The sequence below is a fragment of the Excalfactoria chinensis genome, chromosome 28, assembly GCF_039878825.1.
Source record: "Excalfactoria chinensis isolate bCotChi1 chromosome 28, bCotChi1.hap2, whole genome shotgun sequence".
Classification (NCBI taxonomy): domain Eukaryota; kingdom Metazoa; phylum Chordata; class Aves; order Galliformes; family Phasianidae; genus Excalfactoria; species Excalfactoria chinensis.
In genome coordinates this window covers 1,720,468-1,744,229 of record NC_092852.1, presented here as the reverse complement: position 1 = coordinate 1,744,229, position 23,762 = coordinate 1,720,468, and the positions used below count along the sequence as shown (strand labels likewise).

General features: G+C 57.6%; 2 protein-coding genes across 2 annotated transcripts; both read right to left on the bottom strand.

Annotated features, from left to right (window-relative positions):
- Positions 1 to 332: 332 nt before the first annotated feature.
- ENDOU (endonuclease, poly(U) specific) lies at positions 333 to 7,048 on the bottom strand. The gene is made up of 9 exons (XM_072357994.1): positions 6,816 to 7,048; positions 2,965 to 3,099; positions 2,829 to 2,858; positions 2,506 to 2,677; positions 1,831 to 2,030; positions 1,638 to 1,751; positions 1,341 to 1,447; positions 913 to 1,055; positions 333 to 725 (listed from the first exon to the last, which is right to left on the bottom strand). The coding sequence occupies exons 1-9, from the start codon at positions 7,012 to 7,014 to the stop codon at positions 611 to 613; spliced, it is 1,215 nt and encodes a 404-aa protein (XP_072214095.1). The 5' UTR covers positions 7,015 to 7,048; the 3' UTR covers positions 333 to 610.
- Positions 7,049 to 9,262: 2,214 nt separating this feature from the next.
- Positions 9,263 to 23,287, bottom strand: RAPGEF3 (Rap guanine nucleotide exchange factor 3). Its single transcript, XM_072357992.1, has 27 exons — positions 22,845 to 23,287; positions 18,166 to 18,219; positions 17,819 to 17,925; positions 17,588 to 17,709; positions 17,337 to 17,511; positions 16,726 to 16,810; positions 16,478 to 16,538; positions 16,174 to 16,250; positions 15,903 to 16,049; positions 15,119 to 15,228; positions 14,904 to 14,992; positions 14,440 to 14,518; positions 14,078 to 14,228; positions 13,915 to 13,991; positions 13,631 to 13,670; positions 13,447 to 13,528; positions 13,222 to 13,368; positions 13,046 to 13,143; positions 12,379 to 12,504; positions 12,089 to 12,270; positions 11,921 to 12,011; positions 11,339 to 11,389; positions 10,981 to 11,068; positions 10,825 to 10,889; positions 10,602 to 10,656; positions 10,447 to 10,518; positions 9,263 to 9,846 (listed from the first exon to the last, which is right to left on the bottom strand). Exons 1-27 carry the CDS (start codon positions 23,145 to 23,147, stop codon positions 9,728 to 9,730), a joined length of 2,853 nt encoding a protein of 950 aa, XP_072214093.1. The 5' UTR covers positions 23,148 to 23,287; the 3' UTR covers positions 9,263 to 9,727.
- Positions 23,288 to 23,762: the final 475 nt, after the last annotated feature.

The following is a 23,762-nucleotide window of genomic DNA, read 5'->3' as shown; positions in this document are numbered from 1 at the left end:
GGCACTGGGGAGGGATGGGGGTCTCAGGGGAGAGTTCAGCTGGGCTTCAGTGTAGGCAGCCCCCCAGTTCCCCTGTGATGGTCCTCAGGGAGGGGATACAGCCTCAGGGATACGGCTTGAGGGGCACAGCAGCTCGGAGGATCCCCAGAGGAGCTATTCCTTGGGGCAGGACCCACTGGCAGCTGCCTGGAGCAGGAATTAGCCCGTTAGCATCCAGCTGGGATGAAGGGAGGAAAGGGGGGGAGGACGATGACAACTTATAGGGTGCTGCTCCGGATGGCGAGGCCCCAAAACCCACCCTGACCCACAGCAGTGAGGAACTGAATGTGTTTCCTTCCAGCATCACTGTTTATTCCACTCAGGGTTGCTTTTGTCCACTGCAAATCCCACACAGCCCCCCCCCTCCCCCTTCCCAGCTCTCCTGCTATGAGCACGCAATGCCTCCACTTGATGGCAACTGGGGCTGCCCTGCTCCACACTGTGGCCATCTGCCTCCCAGGGCAGGACCAGCCCTGCCCTACACAGGAGGGCCATGCTGTGGGGCAGCCCATGGCCCCAGAGCAGAGGGGCTGCAGCCACCCCGTTCCTCCTGGCTGGGATGTGGATGGGCTCAAGGTGAGACGATGTAGGCCGTGGCGATGTATTTCTTGCCGTGGCCATAGGTAGATTTGGTCCATGTGTAGGTCTGGATGCTGACACCGTGGCCACCCAAGCTCAGGTGACACCTGTAGGGGACACATAGCACTGCTCCACCCCATCACCTCCACCATGGGGTGCTCCTGGTGTCCCCAACCCCATCCCAAAGCTGAGGGCAGCGGGACCAGGCTCAGCTGTTCCATAGGGTTTCCCTAATCCAGAATGGGCTCAGCTGGCTCCATGGCCAAAGGACAGACAGACGGATGCAGTACTTACTCCCTCCCAGGTCGGGCAATGAAACACAACGTGTAGATGCCAAATTCAAACTCCGGGCTGCAGCCAATGAATGCGGAGCCCACCTCCTTGTAGAAGCCATCCCAGCTGAACTGCAGCCCCAGTACATCAGGGTAGGTGTCCCACTGGGAACAGCAATAGGGGGTTTGGGAATGAGACCCTCCATAGCACGACATGGGAGCCAAGCAAAGCCTGTCTGCACCCCAAGCAGGGCAATCCCAGCCCCACATCTACTCCATTCTCCCGTTGCATTGGGACCTCCCCACCCTGCTTCCATCCCAGGGTCCCTATATGGGGATGCAGAAGGCTGAGCAGCTCTGCCCCACATCCTGGGGGTCTTGGGATGCAGCTGAGGGAGTGGGGTCAGCATTCCCTGCCCAAATCCTGCACTGCCCCATAGGATGACTCACCGGCCCGTCGAAGTTGTGGCTGAAGTAGTTGACCAGTCCTTGCTTTTCCAAGAGGTAGAAGCGGATCCAGTTGTGAAACCCACTCACTTTCCCCTTTTTAACCTCCCCTAAATACAAAGGGAGAATCGAGGTGAGCCACCCCAAATCCCCCAGCTCTGCCCCCGTACATCCCGGATGCGCTCAGCTTGGGTTGAACCCCCCAAATCCCATCTCTGCTCCCCCAACCCAACCCAAAAGCCCATCTAGGGCCCCAATGAGCCTCTCCACACTCCCCATCCTTTTTGGGGTGCACTCCACCTGAGAAGACGTGCTCGAAGCCGCTGGAATCCTTCTCTCCATCACCTCGGGAGTAGAGTCCAAACCACATCTCCTTCAGATCCTGCAGGAATTCCTCCTCAGATCCATAACGATCTGCATTCAGATGGAAGGAGCCACGAGATCAGCAACATGGAACCCACGGTGGCCAACCCAAGCCTTGATCCACGCTCACTTTTCTTATGGAGGAAAGCGTAGAGTTTCTTCATGAGCTCCGTCTTCATCACCTCCTGGAGGAAGATGTTCTGCTCCTGCAGCTCTTCGGCTGTCACCTCTTCCTCGTGGCCTGTTGCCCTCTGGTAGTTGTCCAGCAAACGGATGAAGCTGGCATAGGTGGGTTTGGAGAAGAGCTTCTCATTGACGTATGCATAGAGCCTGGGAGAGAGAAAGACCTCAGCTGAGGAGGAGTAGGGAGGTCCTATAGAGGGGTCTGGGTGGGTTGCATCCGTGGGTTGAGGTCAATGGGATGAGGTCCAATAAGGCCAAGTGATGCATTTGGGGTCATAACAACCATTAGGAAAGACGAGATGCTGGTGTGTATCCAGAGAGGGGAATGGAGCTGGGAAGGGTCTGGAGTCTAAATGTGATGGGGAAATGGGATGGTTCAGTCTGGAGAAGATGGGGCTCAGTGGGGGGACATTATTGCTCTCAATGACACCCTGAAAGGAGACTGAGGTGAGGTGGGGATGAGAGGTGATGGCCACAGGTTGTACAGGGGGAGGTGCCATCCCTGCCCCCAGCCCTGGCCATAGCATCCCCTTGGAGCCATAGAATCATTAAGGCTGGTGGAAAAGCCCTTTCAGACCATCTAGCCCGACCTCTTGGCCATGCACTGACAAAGCACACTCACGGCTCAGGGGAGAGATCCTCCTGGAGCCCCGTTTGGTCGGGGGCAGCTCGGTGTTGTGGGTTAATGCTGATGTCGTTGGGTTGAGCCTTGTTGTGATCCACCCCATAGAGCTGCTCGGAGAGATGGAGCAGCTCCTGGTCGCTGATGGCATCGTGGCTGCTGGAGAAGTGCTCTGTGGGCAGAGATGGGAGCTGGGGGGGGCACGGCAAGACCCCAGGGCATGGAGGGGTGCTCCCAGCCAGCACCAAGCCCTCCCTTTGTGGGTAAAAGCCTTCAGGTGTATCACTGCTCCCCTCATTCCCTATAGGGGTGATGCTGCTCACCTGCAGTGCGTCTGTGCGCCGCTTCCTCACCTGCACAGAGCCAAGAGAAGAGCTCAGGGTGACGGAGCTGCACCCAACTGCAAAGCAGCCCCTTCTGCACCCCATTGCTGGGTGCTGCCCACCCATCCATGCTCACCCTCCCCGCAGTGCTCTGGGTAATCCCAGCAGCAGCTGTTGCGGCTCCGGCAGTCGGCATCGCAGTGGCATTCATCCTCATGGCTGTAGGGTTCATCGCAGCGTCCCCTGCAGGAGTCGGGGTCCGTGTATAGGGCTTATATGGGGAGAGAAACAACAGTGTGGTTCTGTGGGGTGGGCTGGCAGCTCTGCTCCATTCAGACCCAAATCCAGGACCAACTCTTCCTTCTGGGTCCTATTGCACAAGGGGACAGCATGGGGACAAAGGGATAGCATGGGGACAAAGGGATAACATGGGGACAAAGGGATAGCATGGGGACAAAGGGATAGCATGGGGACAAAGGGATAACATGGGGACAAAGGGATAACATGGGGACAAAGGGATAGCATGGGGACAAAGGGATAACATGGGGACAAAGGGATAGCATGGGGACAACCACACTGGGGGTGTCCAAAGGGGAGACTGGCTGCTATGGGGCTGAGCAACCCCTTGCTCTGCAGCATCCCAATGCCCACAGTGCAGCCCGTGTGCTCCGGCACAGCTCCCTCCTCACTTAGACAGAGTGAAATGGATCAAGACCCACAGCTGGAGCTACTCATGATCCTTTGAGGGTTGGGTTTGGATTGGATGAGTCCTCAAGGACAACATCCCTGTGGTCATTCAACCACATGGACATTGCGGCCACTTGGCACCAGGAAGCACCTTCTTGACTCCTCCATTCATTCCTACCCTGATTCACCCACTAATGCCCGGCTCAGCCTATGCCCAAAGGAGGACCACATTCCAGACGCCCTCATTTGCAATTTGCAATGAAAACAGGGGACTCCTTCCTGAGCTATTTATACCATCCATGTGTCGCGGAGCTTCATTACACACCTAAAATTAGAGCTGAGCCTTGAGCTGTGCTATGAGCGGTGCCAACGTCACGGCCCAATAGGGGCACTCGCAAGGCACTGGATGGCACCGAGGTGGGAGACAGTCCAATCCCAATCCAACCCCGAGCCCTCTGCGACCTCCCAGTGTTGCACTGAGTGATTCCTCCCTCCAACCTCATTCCTTGCTCTGCTGTCTTGCGTTTCACCCCAGCCATTTCTGCCTCTTGGAGCTGCCAATGCATGGAGCCATAGGAGGTATTGGTGGGAAGGAAGAACCTCTTTGCCCCAGCAATCCTATTTGGGCACTACTGAGTGCTGCTTGGCTTCCTGAGGTGCTCCCGGAGGAGATTTGCTCGTGGTTCTGCTTTGTTCCATCTGCTCCATCAGCCCCCAGGTCACCCAACTGAGCCCCAATGGGGATGAACAGCAGCAATCCCCATCCTGTCTCCCCATCCCTCTCACTCACAAAGAGCCAGTGGGGATCAGTCACCCCAAATGACACATCCAGGCTCATCTTCCAGCTGGAGGCCCCAGGGGAGGATTGCACAAGGCAGGAACTGCCTACGCATGATCAGCACTGAGATGTTACCTGAGTGTGCTATGGCAAAGCCCAGCCAACTGCAGCTCAGTGGGGCTGGGAGCTGCACAGAACCCTTAGAGAGAGCTCAGCATTGGCCATTCCTTTCCAAGGATTAGGTACAAGAAGAGCTGCAGCATCCCAGACTTTCCCCTGCAGTGGGATGGCTTGAACCTAAATACAACCAGGCAGCTATAGGGCAGCCTGTAACTCTTCATGGTTATGTTAGAGCTGTTGGGACTCTTTGGGGAGAAGAGCCAAAGGGAGAGCTGGCAATGCTGGAGGAGGTCAGGAGGAGCAATGTTCATCTGTGCAATGCTGTGCCCAAAGGATACTGTGCCTAAATGCTGTGCCCAAAGGATGCTGTGCAATGCTGTGCCCAAAGGATGCTGTGCCCAAAGGATGCTGTGCCCAAAGGCTGTGCCCAAAAGATGCTGTGCCCAAAGGATGCTATGCCCAAATGCTGTGCCCAAAGGATGCTGTGCAATGCTGTGCCCAAATGCTGTGCCCAAATGCTGTGCCCAAAGGATGCTGTGCCCAAAGGATGCTATGCCTAAATGCTGTGCCCAAAGGATGCTGTGCAATGCTGTGCCCAAATGCTGTGCCCAAAGGATGCTGTGCACAAAGGATGCTGTGCCCAAAGGATAATGTGCCCAAATGCTGTGCCCAAAAGATGCTGTGCCCAAATGCTGTGCCCAAAGGATGCTACGCCTAAATGCTGTGCCCAAAGGATTCTGTGCCCAAAGGATGCTGTGCCCAAAGGATGCTGTGCACAAATGCTGTGCCCAAAGGATGCTGTGCCCAAAGGATACTGTGCCCAAAGGATGCTGTGCCCGAAGGATACTGTGCCCAAATACTGTGCCCAAATGCTGTGCCCAAATGCTGTGCCCAGGCAATACTGAGGATCTGCGTGGAGGAATCCGGGCTTGTCCTCCTGCCTTCACCTCTAACCCATCACTCCCATACAAAGGAACCAAGCTTTCTGCCCTCCCCCAGCAGAATCCTCTCCCTGTGGTTGCCAAATGAGGCAAGTTGAGGCCAGATGTGGTTTTGGCAGCCAAGTCCTCAGAATGGCCTCCAAACGATGAAGGAGTCTGCACTGAGCTTGTGCCAAGGTCAGTGGATACTCTGCCTGTCTGGAGCCAAACAGTTCTTCAGCTCCTCGGCCAGAGCTGCGCTTCCTAACGAGGGTCATTAATCAGGATGAGAACGTGGTGACTCCTCATGGGCAGCCCAATGTGGGAGCAGCTCCTCTTACACTTCAGCCTTGCAAAACTCCTCGCTGCTCATCCTGCCTGCTTCTGGAGCATCAGCTCACGGCGTCAGAATGGTGACGAAACTCCTTTCCTTGAGAACAGGCCGCGGGTCCACACTTCATGCAAGAATGCAGCAGTGACAGCAGCTCATCACGTGCAGCGATGAGCAGAGCCAAAAGCATGATGCTCAGACACTGCTCCTTCTTGCAGCAGCCACCCCCATCCACGCAGCATTCGAGCCCTGTGCTCCAGCCCCGCACACTCTGCTCTGCCCCATCTCCCAAACCCTTTGCATTGCATTGCATTGCATTGCACTGCATTGCATTGCACTGCGTTGCATTGCGTTGCATTGCGTTGCGTTGCATTGCGTTGCATTGCGTTGCATTGCATTGCATGCAGCTCCTGACCATACAGAGAGGGGCTGAGCCTTCTAACTCACACCAACAGCTGCAAGGATGATCTTCGAGCTCCTCAACCACCTCTGTGTGACCCATGGGGTGACCAAACCCGCTGCCACCAGACCTGTCCCACAAGGTGCTGCTGCCCCATTGACCTGGGTTGCTCGCAGATCTGAAAGCTGCCAGCAGTTCTGGTGATGCACAGGATGGTGATGACAGCTTTCACATGGCTTTGCTCACTGCCTGAGGTGTGAGTTGGCTCAGGGTGAAGCCAGGTGAGAACCCTCAGGGTGCTGGGAGCCCCAGAGCATCCCAGTCTGCTTCCAATGTGAGCTCTGGAGCTGTGCTGGTGTGACTGAATTGGGCTCTCTGAGAGCTCAGGCTGCTGCTTGCCATGGGCAAAACACGCACATTCATGTTGGGCCTTGCTGGGCTCCACCACCCCCATCCAGCAGCAAGAAAAAAGGTTTGTGGGTAAGGAATTGGAGCAACTGCCCTCAGTTCTCCCCCCGGGATGAAGGAACAGAGGGAAGGTGGGTCTGCAGGAGGAGAGCACAGCAGCATGCCCAAACCCAGCCAACAGAAGGACAGCCCCCATAGCATCACCTTAGGGAAAGCATCCAGAATCATCCCCCACTACTTTGGGAAGGATCCGACCCCATTCCAAGCACCTGAGCTCCCCACTCCTTAAACCCCCCCTTCCTTCAGCCCAGCGTAGCCCCCCCCTCCCCACTCTGGTACTCACAGCCCAAGGCCATTCCCACCCCGAGGAAGAGGATGAAGGCCTTCATCATCCCGGTGCTCAGCAGCATCTCAGCTCTCTGGCAGTGATGTGGGTGCTGCTGAGCTCTCCCTTCTATATGTGGGTCCCCGGAGCTGAGGGAGGAGCCTGGTAAAACCGTGGACTTCACTGCAGGCTGCACCCCAACTTCAGCAGAGCTCATTACGTGTGTGTCCTAATTACAGCCTGCCCAGAGTGGGAGGAAGGCTGGTAATTCCAGCTCCTGGGATTGCTCCACTCCTCTGTCTGCGCTTCCCCAGGGTGATGGTTGTGGAGCAAAGGGAAAGCGCCTCGGGGGGGGGAGAGAGGGGGGTCCTCACCTCTATGGGGGGGTCAGTGCAGGTTTGGTGCCTTTGGGTGCTGTATCTCCACCTCCCCCTGCCTGTGCTTTCCAAGGGAGCCCCACCACAAGCCTTGCATGCAGCCCACAGCCCTGGGAGCTGCGTTTTCCTTCTGCCCATTCCCACTTCAACACCATAAGCAGGATCCCCTCCCCAACTCTACACCCCAAACAGAGCTCCCTGCTCTGAGCAGCACCCAGCTCAATGAATGCAATGTGACCCCCCCCCCATCCAGCAGTGCCCATCCTACCCACACACCTCACCCCCTGACACACAGCTGAGCAGTTCCGTGCCATAAAGGAACAAGGTCTGGCATCCTTCAAGTCATTTCCTATCCTGCTGACCCTGCTGACACGTCCGTGCTGACAGCAGCTTCTGTTTTATGCGATGATTTGGTGTCATCACGAGCTGAGTGTGCACACTGTTGCTCCTCACACCCTGCACATGACCAAGCTGGGAGATGTGATGAGATTTGGGATTTTCTCATGCCTGTAATTGCTTTGGGACCGGCTTGCCATCAGCCTGAGGCACCCGACGTGGGCTGGGCTCTGATTAATGCCAGTTGATGGGGGGGAAAAGCGGCCAACAAACAGCAAAGGTGGAGGAAACAAGGGAAAAGAAAGAGGGATTCCTGGCTGCGAGAAATGAGAGCGATGCCACAACGCTGGGAGTTGGCTGCAGCCATAGGGAGCCTATTCTGCACCTCTATGGGATGGCGTGTGGGTCCTTCAGCCCCATAGGAGGAAGAGGAGGAGATGTTGGGGGCAGCCCCATGGAGGAGGTGGGAGCTCAGCACCTGCTCTCTTCTCTTGCACCCAGAGCTTCTTCATATGGAGGACAGCAGCCTCGTGGGGCTTCTGGTCCCCATGGGATGGGATCTAAAGGAGGAGGGGGAAATCCCAGCGTGGATTTATGGAAAGTGAATGGGATGGGGGGGGGGGGTGCTTGAACAGGGAAGCAGACAGGGCTCAGCTTTTCCACTTGAGCAGAGATTCATGCAGCCAAGGTTGATGTCAGGGTCAGCATCGTGTCTGCAGGAGGAAGGGAGAAGCCCTGGGACACAACCACGGGCCCCAGGCAGCAGATCTGAAGGTAATCCACAGGCTGGAAAGCACACAGCTCCTGCTTAACCCTTCCTTCCCCAAAACAGGCTCCTCCACATCAGGGTTCCTCGAGGGCAAAGAACCTGGAGAAGGTGATGGAAGGAGCTTCGGGCTGCCTGATTTGGGGTCACATAGCAGGGCAAAGCTCCCCCGCTTTACCCCAACTCACCTGGATGTACTGAGGGGGGCACAGAGCCCCAAACCAGGGGGATACGGGGGTGATAAGAGCTGGTCCCAGCTTTCCAAATGGGGATGTTTAGCAGGGCAGGACTTGCTCCAGCACTGACACCGTGCTGTGCCATGTGCTGTCAACCCAGATGCAAACACCTCGGGATTGTTTTAGGGAGTGCAGAGGCTGCTGAGCATTGGGGGGCTCTGAGTTGGGCTGGTGGTCCTCCATGTAGGGTCCTATTGGCTGTGTGTGGCTGCAGGACAATGGTCCTATGGCAGAGCTGAGGACAGTACCCAGCATTGCCCAGATCTGGGCAGGTCACACCTGGATCCCAAATGGTTCACAAGGGGAAATGCTCCATTCAGGAGCCAAGGAAGATGGGAATCAAACCCCCTGCCCACCCCACTGATGGAACAACCCCAGAACCAAAGAGCAGGGGATCTCAAAGGCCCTACCATGGACACAAGGGGGTCCCAGGACCCCACGTCTCATCCTGGATCTGGCTACATCTGAATCTTCTCTTAGCTGTGATGGGGAACTTTATTGTAAGCAACCCACCCTCATGAACTGCAAGGTGGAACCCAGCCGTGCTCTGATCCCTTGTACCCCAGCCTTGCAATGGTGGGAGGACTTTAGGGGGCAGAGATCAGCCTTGAAGCCCACCACCCTATTCCTCCTGTTCATGGCACTGGGACAATCATTGCTCCATGCACAGAGGTGCTCTGCAGGGAGGGGTGGGTGGGGGGTTTGGGAACAGCCTGATCCGATCCCCATCTCCATCACTGCATCTCCCTCCCACCACAACGGATGCTGTCCCATCTCTGTGCTGTTCCTTCTGTTCTTCCCCTGTCCGTGTAGGGAAACTGAGGCACGCAGGCGGCTGAGCTTAGCCCAAGCTGTGCTCCCCAGGGAGCTGAGATGGAAGACACAGCCCATCCCAGGGGGCAAACAGGACAGAGGGATGGACACCCCCCCAGCCCAGCACCCCCAGGGCAGGCAGCATTGGTGCTGGGAGCACCCATGGCACCCCGACTGCAGAAATAAGGTGAGCACAGCCTTGCATACAAAAATACCTCTATTGCTCACTGCGTGGGGGCTGCAGACCCTGCTGTCCATGGCTGCACCTGCCCACAGCCCCCTTGGGCTCCTGACTGCATAGCCAGGCCTGGCTCCCAATAGCAGAGCCATGGGGCTGCTGTGCCATCAGCACACGCAGTGCCACGTCCCTGCTGCATCCTCGCTCCGTTTCCCTCCTGCCCATCAGGACTCCAGGTCTCTGGAGAGCCGCAGCAGCTCCTTCTGGCTGTCGATGGCTTTCAGGTGCTGTAGATAAGCCCAGGTGGAGACGGGGCTCCGTACGCTCAGCGACTGCTCCGAACCTGCAGGGTGATGGATGAGCTCAGCCAGACCCCCCTCCTCATTGCTCACATCCCCATCTCTGCCTGCAGCCTGACCCACGGCTCCTCCTCCAGCCCCCCAGCTGGGTTTGTGGATCCCATCTCATCTCAGTCCCCTTTATCACCCCAGCTTGGTTCAGGGGTCCCCCCTCTTGACCCACCCCATTGGAACCCATTCCATCACCTCCGCTTGGCTTCTTGGGTCCCCTCTCTTGCTCCATCCTCTTCAATGTGGCTCTCTAATCCCATTCCATCACCCTTAGCTCAGCCCACTGAACCCTCTTTGCGTGGCTCATGGATCCCCTCTATTCCCCTCTGCTCACTTCCTTTAAATACCCCCAACCCCTCTCTGGTTTCAGTTCCAGCCCCCCCTCGGCACTAAAGGAACAGAAGGAAATGGGAACAGGCGTGTTCCATGGGGCAAAGTGACATCCAGCTGGAAATGCCAAGGAACCAACAGCACCATCCCAATGTTCACAGCCCTCCACCATCAAAGAACACCAGGCACACCAGTGGATCCCATTAATGCACTTAATGAGTGGACCCCATTAAGAACCCGAGGTCTCCCAACCCCACACTTACACGTGCTGATCCTGACTGCCCTGGCATCCTCTGGTCGGTGTGGGGAGCGATTCCTCAGCGGGGACAGAGGAGCTGGGTACATACAGAAAGCAGGAGCTGAGCAATGGACCCCCCCCAGCCCTACAACAACCCCACAACCCCAAAGCTTTGCTTACCATGTGCCTGACCCCGGCAGCGCTGCAGGACGCGCACCGTCTTCGCCATCATGTGCTGTGGGGCAATGCACAAAGGTGACTTGCTGCCACCCAGCACCATTTTGCTCTCTGCCCTGTGCCCTCCCCATCTCCACTGCAGGGCACTGATGATGCTGTGTGGATGCTCTGGACCAAGCAAAGGGTGGTCCAAAGGGAGCAGCCCCCCCAACCTGCCACCACTCACCATCTTCTCAAAGTTGATGAGGTTCTCAGCCAGCGTGCGGTTGCCCTCGTGGATGAAAGTCATGTCTGCAACAGGAAGGGGTTGGAGGGGGGGTCGGGGTGAGCTCTGGGTTTGGGTTCTTGGTCCCCTGTTGTGCACAAAGCTGTGGTAACGCACCTTTAAGGAGGAGGGGGATGAAGGGGATGATGGGGGGGCTCAGCTTGGCGATGGCCAGACGATAGACCCGGTGGTTCCATGATGGGTCCTGGGGACAAGGCAGAGGGATGTGGGGGCTGATGGGGCAGCAGAGATGTGGGGATGGGGTGCCCTGGAACAGCACATCCCAAATGTGGGAGCACAAGTTGCTCTGTGCCATCCCCATGACTCTATGTATTAGGGGCAGCAGGGGCAGCAGGGAGTGGCATTAAACCCAGAGATATGGGGCAGGCACAGACCCTCCAGCTCTGCTCCATGACCCCTAAACCCCATCCCATCACTGAGACCCTCCAGCTCCATGGGAAGCAGCCACACTCACCAGCATCCGCTCCAGCGCAGCGTGCAGCTTACGGATCTTGTGGGGCAGCCTCTGCACAGAGAGGGGGTCAGGATGGACCCATGCAACCCCCTAAATCTCCATGCACCTCCAAGGCCCTCATCCCAATATCCCTCTTTAAGATCTGTTCTGTTGCTTGCTCTGGGTGCTTGGCAGCATCGGTCCTTCCAATCCAACCATCCCATGGTTCCATGATCATTAAGGACCCTTCCAACCCAACCATCCCATGGTTCCATGATCTTTAAGGACCCTTCCAACCCAGCCATCCCATCATCCCATGATCTTTAAGGACCCTTCCAACCCAGCCATCCCATGGTTCCATGATCATTAAGGACCTTTCCAACCCAACCATCCCATGGTTCCATGATCTTTAAGGACCCTTCCAACAGTTGCATCCTGATCTTGGTGGGAAATGCGCTCCCTGCCTCCCCAGGTCTTGGGGTGCAGCTCATGTAGGAACCCCATAGCTTGCCCCATAGCTTGGCCACTCCAATCTCTGTCATGGAGACTTGGATCTGTCACTGCAGAGCCCGGGGGAGGTGGCAGGAGCCCATGAGCTTTTACCTCCCAGGTCTTGGCAAGGCGACTCACGGCTGTGTTGCTCACACCAAACATCACCGCGAAGAAGGAATTGAGATTCTTCTGCTCCTTGAGGCTGCAGGGATGGGAATGAGGTCAGCAGGGAAGCCAGCAACGTGTCCCCAGCATGGAAGGGACATTGGGGACACTCACTGTGCAGCCAGCTTGATGAACTTGCGCAGCAGTTGGGCTCTCCTGCCCAGCTCATTGCAGAGGCACAGCTCTGTGGCCACCCAGTACTGCAGCTCATTGAAACGCCTCATCATTCGTTCCAGGTTGGCCGTCGTCACCTCGTGGAACTTCTGAGGCCCCACGATGTAGTGGATCATCTCCACCTGGTATGGCAGAGGATGGATGGGGTCGTGACAGGGGGACCCCTAAGAATCACCCTGGAGGATTTACCCACTCCCCCCACCCCAAAGCATCCAGGTGCTGCCCCTTACCTGGTGGATGCTCTTGAAGAGGTTCCAGTCGTAGTCGGTGAGGTGGCTGGCCAGATCCTTGGAGCTAATGAGATCCAACGTGTCCGAGGAGCCAACGTGGGGGCCCAGCTGCTCAGGGTGGGGGGTCTGCAGACAGATTGGGGGTGAGGGACACCCCAACCCACAGCCAGGATCAGAGCCTGTGGCTGGGCTCACCAAGGCCCTCCATCACCTCCACTTGGTTCACAGGTCCCCCCCTACTGCCCAGTTGATTGAAATTCCCTCCATCCCCTCCATTGTGTTTCATGGCTCCCCCTATTGCTCAGCACATTGAACTCACCTCCTCCTGCAGGATTCATGCCCCCCCTACCGCCCAGCTCAATGAAATCCCCTTCATCCTCCCCATCGTGGCTCTCTGATCCCCTCAAACTCATCAAACCCTCTCCATTATGGCTCACGGGTCTCCCTCCTGCTCAGCTCATTGAACTCCCACCCAATCACCTCTATCTCAGCTCACAGATGCCCCCCATCTCCTCAAGGACCCCTCTGGAGCTGAAGGACCAGGAGCAATGCCAGCAGCTGTGCTACATGGGGCAAAGCCATGCCCAGCTCAGCTCCAGAACCACAAGGCAAGGATTCCCCCCAGCATCTCCCATCCCACGCTGACCCCCCCCTCCCCCCAGCTCACCAAACCACCCAGCTCCTCCATGCTGACAGCAAAGAGCCTCTCGTTGAGCCCCAGCGAGGTGAACACCCCCACGGCGTCCAGCTGCAGCCCCACTTTATCTGCAGGGAGAAGGGAGGATGGGTGCTGGGCTGCTGCAGAGCTCAGGGAGCCTGGAGTGCCCCGAGACCACCACTCACCTCCGGATGAATTCACCTTCACCAGGAGATGCTCCCCATCCCAGCCAAGCTGAGGGGCGAGGGACTGCAGGACATCCCGCACCGATGCGTTAACGGGCAGCACCGTCACCAGGCACGAATGGTCAGCTCTGTAGATCTCATAGGGCACTGTCGGGGTGGAGGGGTCAGCACTGTGGCCACATCCAGAAGGGTCAGGTGTCATGAGCGTGCTCGCAATCCCCATACCTTTATCTTGGGCTCTTAAGGCACAGCTGCTGCTCAAAGCCGCTTCGTCTTGGCTGGAGAGCCAGCTCATGGAGCTCCGAGACTGCAGGGAGAGGGGGGAGAGAGGGAAGCATGGCACCCCCGTGATACCTCGCTACTGGGGGTCCCATCTCCCTGTTCCTCACACCCCCAGGGCTGCCCCTACCTTGGGCTGGGGAGAAATGCTGCTGTCCCCATTCTCCATCCTGCACCGAGAGGAGGAAAGGAGGTGTTAAAAGGGCAGCAGAGCTTGGGATGCCACCCTCAGGGGCACAAGGATGGAGGTGGCACTGGATGATTATGGGATGGAGATGCCCGTGGTCACCCCGAGCACAAAAGGACCCAACAGACAGAGGTGGCACCGGGTCGTTATGGGATGGAGATGCTCATGGGATGGAGATGCTCATGGGATGGAGATGCTCATGGGATGGAGATGCTCATGGGACTCACGCTCGGGGCCGCCGCCGCTCCTGCTCCTGCACCATGGCCCCCAGCCGAGGGTCCTGGCTCACCAGGTCGGCAAGGTTCTATGGGGGAGGACACAAGGGGGACCCTTCAGTGTGACACAGCGGTGACATGGGGACCCCAAGGGGCTGCCCTGTGCTCCCAGTACCTGCAGCAGAGCCGTGGTGCTGCGGTCGCCCTGCAGCAGGCGCCCGTAGAGCAGCACCCATTGGCTCACCAGGCGCAGGATCTTGCGGCGTTTATGCAGGCAGTAGCTGGCTTTCTCCTGCTCTGAGCCATCCAGAGGCTCCGCACGGAAACTGGGACCAGTTAAGGGCACCAGTATGGAGGATGTGGGCAAAGGAAGTGAGGGGATCCCTCACCCCCACATGGACAGGGAATGGGGGATGCGCCCTTGGCTTGGAGATTTGGGGTTCCCCACTGTGTCCCGTTTTGGGGTGACAGGGACCAAGGTGGTCCCTGCAGGGGGGGCTGCACACCACGGGCCCCCCATCAGCAGCAGAAGGATATTGATGCAGCAGAGCCCTGCAGAGCTGCGAGGTCGGCATGAACACAGTGTAGGTCAGCAGGAAATCCCCCAGGAGTGTGTCTGGAAGAGAGCAGACAGCCCTGCTGTGCTGTGGGGTTGCCATGGGGTCTTCCACCTCACGGCTCCCACTGGGTCACGTTTTGCTTCTAAAGGCTGAGGAAAAAGGCTGAGAAGAATGCGGATATAAATAGATGATGATCTGGGGAATGAAGGGAAAGGCTTTTTGGAATGGAAAGAGTAAAAGAGTTGGGTAAGGGCACGAGGTTGGTTGCTCTGCTGCTCTGATTTTTTACCCGCTGGGGACACCTCCTGGCTCCTGGCTCTCCCTGTTCTGCAGCTCTACATGGGGATGGGGGGGGATGTGGGAGAGGAGGGAGGAGACACTGCAGCTCTCCCAGCCCAAAGGAGGGACTTAATGCAGAGAAAAGGGGCAGCCCCCACCTACCCACGGGGTCGTAGAGCGTGGCATCGAGCCTCATGAACTCCAGCAGGTGCTCCAGGATCTTCTCTGGCGTCCCAGCCATCACCAGGTACCTGAAGTGCATCCCCCCCCATCCCATTGCCACCATTCTCCCCACATTCCTCCAAGAGAAGGCTCGGGGAAAGGCCAGCAGTGTGCCTGCAGCAGGAGGGATGGGGACGGGCAGCTCTCACTGTCACCTGCTGCTCCGCATCGAGGCCGGCTGGCTGCTGCCTCCCTGCAGGTTCTTCTGCAGCACCAGCACCACCTTCCCGTGCTCCTTCAGCCGCATGGTGTTGGCTTCCACATCCTAAATAGGGAAAGCAGCTTTCAGCCTGGCTTGGTGGCTACAGCTTGTTCTCCCCAGGCTGCAAAGCTAGCAGCCAGCAAGCAGCACAGGCTGCAGAGTTCATTGCTCACACAGCTTCTTGCATCCCAGTGCTCCATTGGCATTGCATATTGGCTCAATGCATCCCAGCACCCTGCTGGCATTGCATGGTGGCTCAATGCATCCCAGCACCCTGCTGGCATTGCATGGTGGCTCAGTGCACCCCAACACCCTGCTGGCATTGCATGGTGGCTCAATGCATCCCAGCACCCTGCTGGCATTGCATGGTGGCTCAATGCACCCCAGCACCCTGCTGGCATTGCATGGTGGCTCAATGCACCCCAGCACCCTGCTGGCATTGCATGGTGGCTCAATGCACCCCAGCACCCTGCTGGCATTGCATGGTGGCTCAGTGCACCCCAGCACCCTGCTGGCATTGCATGGTGGCTCAATGCATCCCAGCACCCTGCTGGCATTGAATGGCAACTCACTGCACCCCAGCACCCTGCTGGCATTGCATAGCAGCTCACTGCAAATGAGAACCATCCCCCTGCAACCACCACACCCTGCACATCCCAGAGCAAACCCCACATCCCACAGCCACAGGAGGGTCTTGGGATGGTTGTTACCCAGCACAGGAGCCCCCAGCTGCCCACCTTGAGGATGCGGTTGAAGTCCTGCTTGTCCACCCTCAGGAAGTGGCAGTTGTCCTCCCTCAGGATGATGCTGGCTGCTCGGGGAGCATCATTCACCAATGCCAGCTGCCCAAAGTCGTCCCCTTCGTGCAATGTGGCCACCAAGCCCTGCAAGGTGACAGAGCTAACCCAAACCCGAACCTGACCCATGCCAGGTTGGAGAAATGGGGTGCGCCTTGGCACCGAGGTGGCAGCAAGGATGGGGTGGCAGCAAGGATGGGGATGCACCTACCTTGCCATGGGTGACCACATTCACTGAACCCTTCCAGACGATGTACCACGAGGTGCCTTTATCTCCTTGGCTGAACACTGTGGGGGAAATGGTGGTGTCAATGACACCCAGAGCATCCCTTGTCAGCCCCCATCCCAACAACCCACTGCCAGATGGGGTGAGACCCCAAAGTACCCTCATCCCCCCCATCCACCCCTGCTCCATAGGGCCACACTGACAGCAATGCCCACCCAACCTGGGGATGCTGTATTAGGGGCTGGGACATCCCATCCCCCAGCACATGGAATTCATTGGGGACACTCACACACAGTGCCAGCTCGCTGGTGGGACTCGAACATCAGCACAGATGCCAGCTCCCTCTTCACCTGCAGCAAGGGACAGACAGCCACCCTCAGCATGGAGGGGACACATGGGGTGACAACAGGAAACCAAGGGGTGGCTGCAAAAGGCCAGGAAAGCAGGAGGATGCCCGGAGGGGAGGCAATGGGATGCAGGAGGGTTTGGAGGGGATGGATGCAGGCAAGAGGGCAGCAGGGTGTAACCCACACTCACCGAGTTGGAGAGGTGAGCCACAGCTTTAATGTGAAGCAGCTCCTCAAAAATGAGCTCCAGCTCATCCTCTGTGCGCTGGGCAGGCCTGGGAGGGCAGCAGGGATGGTAAGTGGCCACTGGGAGCATCTCATAACCCTGAGACCCATCCTGCATCCACTCCAGTCCCAGAGGGGAAAGGAAACTCAGGATACCCTGCAGCACCTCCAGCCGTGGTTGGATGGACACGAGCCCCCAGGGTCACCCAGAAGCCCCCCAGGAGCACCCAGAAACCCCCCAGAATCACCCAGAAACCCCCCAGGAGCACCTAGAAACTCCCCAGAATCACCCAGAAGCCCCCCAGGAGCACCTAGAAACCCCTCAGGAGCACCCAAAACCCCTCAGGAGCACCCAGAAACCCCCCAGGAGCACCCAAAACCACCCCAGGAGCACCCAGAAGCCCCCCAGGAGCACCCAGAAACCCCCCAGGAGCACCCAGAAGCCCCCCAGGGTCACCCAAAACCCCCCCAGAAGCACCCAGAAGCCCCCCAGGAGCACCTAGAAACCCCTCAGGAGCACCCAAAACCACCCCAGGAGCACCCAAAACCCCCCCCAGGGGTCCCCCCAGCACTCACGGTTTGCGCAGGGCCATGGTAAGGAGTGCATCAGGCCCCAGCTGTGCCAGGAAGGTCACAGCCTCCAGCAGCTCTTCTGCATCCCGCAGCCCCATGCGGGGCTCAGGGCTCAACTCCAGCTCAGCAAAGCGATAGAACTGGGTGTCCTTGTCCTGGAAATGCCATTCCTGTTTCACTGCGGGGAGGGAAGAGCACGTGAGCTGCTTTGTGGAGCCATGGGTGACCCAGCACACCCTTGGGGACCCCCTCACCGTGCGTCAAGACCCCTCCGTCCACCAGCACCTGCCCTACACCAATGGCTTGGCTCCGTGTCTGGATGCCCAGCTCTGCATTCAGCATCCAGTCCACCAGCTCCTTCCCAGAGCAACACCTCCTGCAATGAGATCAGAGAGTGAGGAAAAACCCCCACAAATGAGGCTGCAGCACCCAGGAACCCTCCAAAAGGGTCCCTAAGGGTGGGGGGGTGGTGATGGAGGTCCCACCTGTGGTGCCGCAGGTGATGCTTGTGGTCCCGGATGAGGCTGGGGCTGGTGTTGGTGAGGTAGGTGAAGAGGAGCTTTCCAGCTCTCCAGATCTTCTCTGTGGATGCCTAGAGGGGAAATGAGGTTCTATGGTACATATGGGCACTGAGAGCTCCATGCACCTCTTAGTATATGCATGGGTATATTCCATCCCAACACCTCAGGATCTCCATCTCCAGCCCTAGGAATGGCTGATCCCAAAGGATCCACTGTCCCAATACACCCCCCTCCTCCCCAGCACAGCCTTCCTTTTGTTTCATCCCCCCCATCAGCCCTTCTCTGAATGCCACACACTGCAGCATTCTCACCTGGGTAAGGCTGTGTCCATAGTCCAGGGAGGATTCAGCATCCAAAAGAGGGGTCTGGAAAAGCAAAAAGAAGGTGTTGGTGGCCTCAAAAAAGAAGGGGAAATGAAATGAAATGCAATGAAATCCACAACAGTGCAATGCAAAGCAATGGAATGCAATGCAACCCTAACCCTGACCTTAGCCCTAACCCCATCTGCTAACCCTAACCACTAACCCTAACCCAGTGCAGAGCAATGCAATGCAAACCTAGCCCTAAATTTAACCCTAACCCAAATGCAATACTATGGGATGCAACACAATGCAATGCAGTGCAATGCAATGAAAAGAAAGCAATGCAAAGCAATGCAATGCAATGCAACCCTAACCCTGTCCTTAGCCCTAACCCCATCTGCTAACCCTAACCACTAACCTTAACCCAGTGCAGAGCAATGCAATGCAAACCTAGCCCTAAATTTCACCCTAACTTAAACACAGTGCTATGGGATGCAACACAATGCAATGCAATGCAATGCAATGCAATGCAATGCAACGCAATGCAATGCAATGCAATGCAATGCAACCCTACCCCCTTCCACATTCTCTGCACAGACCATGCACCTCTCAGCCCCATCTGCTCTGCACCAGGAGGGGGTGCATCCCTGAGCCCCCACCAGCACCGTCCTCCTGAAACCATAGCAAAGCAAAGCCTCTGTTCTGCCCACCCTCCCAAAGAACAGACCCCTCCAACACCTGCATCCACAAACCACCCATTTGCAGCCCTATTTTGACCCATTTCAGCCCCACTGATGTGGTGTGCAATGCAGTGCACCAAGGAGAACAATCCAGGCACTGCTGGAAACCAGCAAGGAGGAGCTGGGGGTGACCGAATGGGGCCACAAATGGATGTGGCTCAATGCATCCCACACCTCTGCACTGCAGCAGCCCCACGTGCACAGCAGGAACCCAACCCTACAACCCACCCTGCAGCCACGTTTCACTCCGGGATGGGGAGTGAGCAGAAGGGAAAGAGAGCTGGGAGATGAAAGGAGGGAGTTAAAAGCAAAAGGCTTTTGCACGCAGGGATCAAAGGCACCGACGTGAGACACAGAGCAAGTGCTCACTGCTGGCAAAGGACATCAGAGCGACCTGCGGGAAGGGCAGGGCAAGGGAAAGCCCCGAGCTTCTCCTCCAGCTTTGAAGCCTCATCCAGGAGAGGAGGATGGTTTAAAAGGTGATGGATTCCAACAGGAGGGCCCAGGGCTGCTGCAAACTCAAGCAGCTCGTGTTCAACCATGTTGCATCCAAATGACCGCGGTTGTGATGCTCAGCCCTCTGTGTCCTCCCCCCCCACCCCTCCTTATGGCTGTTGCCATCAGCAATGCTTTTTTTCCCTCCTGATTCTGCCTTTTTCTGCTGTTTTTCCCCCCTTTTTGGCTGTGCCATCAGCTCCCAACAGCTCTTCATCATGCACCAAAGGCAGCTGGAGCATGAGCCCTATGGCACAGCATGGAGCATCCTCCCAGCAGCATCTCTAGGGCCTCAGGTTGTTCATGGAGGCTTTGCAAAACCCCCTTGGGAAGGTCCTGAAGTGGTGGAGGTCCTCAAAAGACCCTTTTGGGAAGCGATTTTTTGGGGGAACTCAGAGTCTTCTGGGCCAGATCTTCCATATATCTGAGCTGCTAAGGACGCTTTGAGCAACCCCACTGAGAGATGCACAGAGCGGCTGAAAGCCAAGGTGGAGGAGCTGCAGAATCCTCCTCTAGCAATCAACTGAATGCATAACAAAACTGCTTTGCAGGGAGCTGAAGGGACCCCAAACCTCCCAGCACCTCTGGGTGCTGGAGGTGGGCACCCAGTGCTGGTTGCTCTGCATGGCTCAGGCTGCTCCATCTCCTCCAGCCCTTTCTGCACCCCCAAAGCCTTCATCCTCCTCCCCGGGCTTATGGAAGCCCTTGAGGGCTCAAGAAGCCCTTGAGGACTCAGAAAAGCCCTTGAGGACTCAGGAAAGCCCTTTAAGGGCCCAGGAAAGCCCTTGAGGGTTCAGGAAAGCCCATTGAAGGCTTACTAAGAAGGGGCAGAAGTAAAGGGGGCTCAGGAGCGCAGCGCTCTCCGGCCACATCCGCAGCCTCCCGCTGTCACCAACGAGGGGACGTCGCCTCTTACTCACTCTGCAAACTTTCCCCGTGCCTCGTGACGCCCCGCCCAGCAGGAAACGCACCGGCGGTTGTCGAGTCAATGTTTGCAAACCTGAAGCCGGGCTGCAGCCGGAGCTGCAAAGACCCGCAGGGCGATGCCAACCCACTGAACCCGGTCCCCATGCAGAGCCGCCTCCCGCCGTCACCCTGTAACCCCATTCCGTCCTTGGGGAGGAAAGCCAAGACGTGCCACGGTGCTGCTCCGAGCAAGGACGGCAAAGGAGACTGAAGAACCCTTCCCTGCCCAAAGGCAGCTGCGGCACCCCACGGTTCCCAGCTCCGGCCATACAGGATATCCCCCCCTTTTCCCCCCATCAACCGGCTCCTTCCCATCCCTCCAGTGGCTGCAGCCCCGCAGCCGCCGTCTCCAAAGCGCTTCCGAAGGAGTTGCCTTGTTTCCATCTTCCTGCTTACGGGACAGGAGGGATCCTGTCGGGCTCCAGAAATCCGGCAGCTGCGGGCGAGGGGCCAAGGCCGGCAATGAACGTTCCGGCTTTGTTTGGGATCCCGGGGAAAAAAACAACAAGGAGCTATTTCGGGTTTGAAAGCTCCAGAGAAAGTCCTCGCCCATCCGCAGGCTCTGAAGGAGAGGCACCGAGCCAGGGGCTCCATTATCCCCAGGACCCCCACCGGGAGGGGTCTGTCCACTTGGTGCAGGGATGGCACACATGGGGTGACAAGGACTGTGGCACATATAGAGTGACCATGGCGCATATAGGGTGACCGTGGCACACATAGGGTGACCATGGCACACATGGGGTGACAAGGACTGTGGCATATATAGAGTGACCATGGCATATATAGAGTGACCATGGCACATATAGAGTGACCATGGCATATATAGGGTGACCGTGGCACATATAGGGTGACCATGGCACACATGGGGTGACAAGGACTGTGGTACATATAGAGTGACCATGGCACATATAGGGTGACCGTGGCACATATAGGGTGACCATGGCGCACATGGGATGACAAGGACTCTGGCACATGGGGGATGACCATGGCACATATAGGTTGACCATGGCACACATGGAGTAACAAGGACTGTGGCACATATAGAGTGACCATGGCACATGTGGGATGACCATGGCACATATAGGGTGACCATGGCACACATGGGGTGACAAGGACTGTGGCATATATAGGGTAACCATGGCATACATGGGATGACAAGTACTGTGGCACATGTGGGATGAACATGGCACATATAGGTTGACCATGGCACACATGGGGTGACAAGGACTGTGGCATATATAGGGTAACCATGGCACACATGGGGTGACAAGGACTGTGGCATATATAGGGTAACCATGGCACATGTGGAGTGACCATGACCATGGGGCATATGGGGTGACTGTGGCACAAGTGGGGTGACCATGGCACATAAGGGGTGACCATGGCATCCATGGAATGACAGTGACTGTGGCACACATGGGGTGACAATAACCATGGCACATATGGGGTTACCGTGGCTCATATAGGGTGACAATAACCATGGCACATATGGGGTTACCGTGGCTCATATAGGGTGACAATAACCATGGCACATATGACAACAGAAAATCAGAGAGTTTTTTGTTGTTCCATTGCAGCAGGGGAAGCTTTTTTGCTTTGGGAAGGAATGCAAACAGACGGAATCAAGCAATTTCCCTTTGTTCCTTTAGGTTTGTCCTGGGCCAGGCTGTGTGAAGGTGAATGGTTGCAGCACCCCCCCCACCCCATCCCCTTTACCCATAGCACTGAGGGGATAACAAAGGGACTTTTTACCCCCATAGGGGAATGCTGAGGGTTTGGGGACGTGGCCCGAACTGCTGCCAAGCGACCGGTTTCTCCTGTAAGCAACAGCTTGAGCTGCTGGGGAGGAGGGAATGTATGGAACCCAGTGCTGGGTGTGGGGAAGGTGTTTCCTGCTGGCATTGGGTTGGGGTGCTCTGCCCGGCCGCTGTGCGGTGGAGCACGATGGCACCGGGTTCGTTTCGTGCTGTGCTGCCAAAATCTGTCCCTGCTTGAGGCTGAAGGCTGCACAGCTGCACTCATTGCCAAGGAATGGGAACAGGGAAGCACAGCACGGACCTCAGAGCACTGGGAAGGTGGGGAAGGGGCTAAGGTTGCAGCCAGCATTGGGGTCCAGCTCGGCTCCACCTCCCCCAGACCCTGGTTGCAGGGTGGGATGCTCCTATAAAGTTCATTCACTCTTTTTCCTTAGGGTTTATGGGAAAGGGCCACCCCCAGCATGGAGGGGACAGCATGGGGTTGGCACTGGGGTACATTTGTCCTGCAGGTGCCAACAGCTCTTGGCAAAGGGACATGGAATGGGATGGGGGCACAAGGGTGAGGGGGTGGGAAGGGGCTCTCCTTCAGGTGAGGGGAGCAGAGAGGGGGCAGGCAGCATGCAGGCTCCTGTATGTGGGGTCAGTATCCATAGTCCCTGCTCTCCCCATGTCCCCGTATCCCCACGTCCCCATATCCCACCACCCTCACGTCCCCATAACCCACACTCACCCAGCGGATGCCCTGGATGCGGGGCAGACTCCCCCCTTCTCCCTCCAGCCTGATCTCGTAGCTGGAGCTCCGGAACAAGTGCATCTTCTTCAGCAGCACCGACAGCCTCTTACCGTCCCCACCGGAACCACCGGGTGACAGCGGCGGCGGCGGCGTGGATGGGGCGACAGCCCCGGGACAACGCTCCAGCCCGGTCCGTTGGCAATGGGTCCCCACCGGAGCCGATCCCCACCGCTCCGCCTCCACCCCGCTGCCGATCCCGGTCCCGGTAGCGGTGGCGGTCCCGGCCCCGCGCACCTTCATGCGGCGGCTCCGCGGGGCCGGGCCGGGCCGGGCTGGGCTCGGGGTCGGTGCCGGTACCGCCGCCGCCGCCGCCGCCGCGCTCCGCCCCGTAGGGAGAGGGATGGGAGGAGGGAACGGGGCCGTCCTCACACCCAGCTCCGCCCCGACGGCCGCGATCCCCCGTTCCCAACCTGACCCCGAGCGCTCCGCACCCCGGGGACCTTTTTAGGGACAGCCCATCCCCAAAGCTCCCACCTCCATGCTCCCCCCTCGGCCCCGAGCTCAGCCCCATCTACCAGCACCGCGGTGTCCCCACCCGTCCCCGTCCCTTCTGGGATGTCCCGTCCCTTTTCCCACTGTGACACCCCCGAAGTCCCCCGGTATCCAAAGGTTTAGGGCAGAGGAGGGGACCTGGAACACGGCCCAGGGGTCCTGGGAGTGAATGAGCTGGGGCTTGGGGCCAGAAAGCAAAGGTTTCCTGCCAAAGTGAGCTGTCACTTTTGAAATCAACCCTGTTTTTTCTATTCAAATCTATATTTAAGCAGCTCCACAACCCAACCAGCAAGGAGGAACATCAGCTAAAGGCCAGCAGTCCGCAGGCACTGTGCTGCTGGCAGCCACCTTTGGGGCTGGGGG

Excerpts from the sequence above, each read along its gene's own strand:
- ENDOU (XM_072357994.1), bottom strand. The coding sequence starts at position 7,014 with ATGAGCTCTGCTGAAGTTGGGGTGCAGCCTGCAGTGAAGTCCACGGTT. Across the intron at positions 2,859-2,964 it reads CCCAGAGCACTGCGGGGAGG|GTGAGGAAGCGGCGCACAGA; the intron begins GTGAGCATGGAT and ends GGCTCTGTGCAG. Across the intron at positions 1,752-1,830 it reads CGCTTTCCTCCATAAGAAAA|ATCGTTATGGATCTGAGGAG; the intron begins GTGAGCGTGGAT and ends ATCTGAATGCAG.
- RAPGEF3 (XM_072357992.1), bottom strand. The coding sequence starts at position 23,147 with ATGAAGGTGCGCGGGGCCGGGACCGCCACCGCTACCGGGACCGGGATC. Across the intron at positions 16,050-16,173 it reads ATGTGGTCACCCATGGCAAG|GGCTTGGTGGCCACATTGCA; the intron begins GTAGGTGCATCC and ends GTCACCTTGCAG. Across the intron at positions 12,271-12,378 it reads TCTTCAAGAGCATCCACCAG|GTGGAGATGATCCACTACAT; the intron begins GTAAGGGGCAGC and ends CTGCCATACCAG.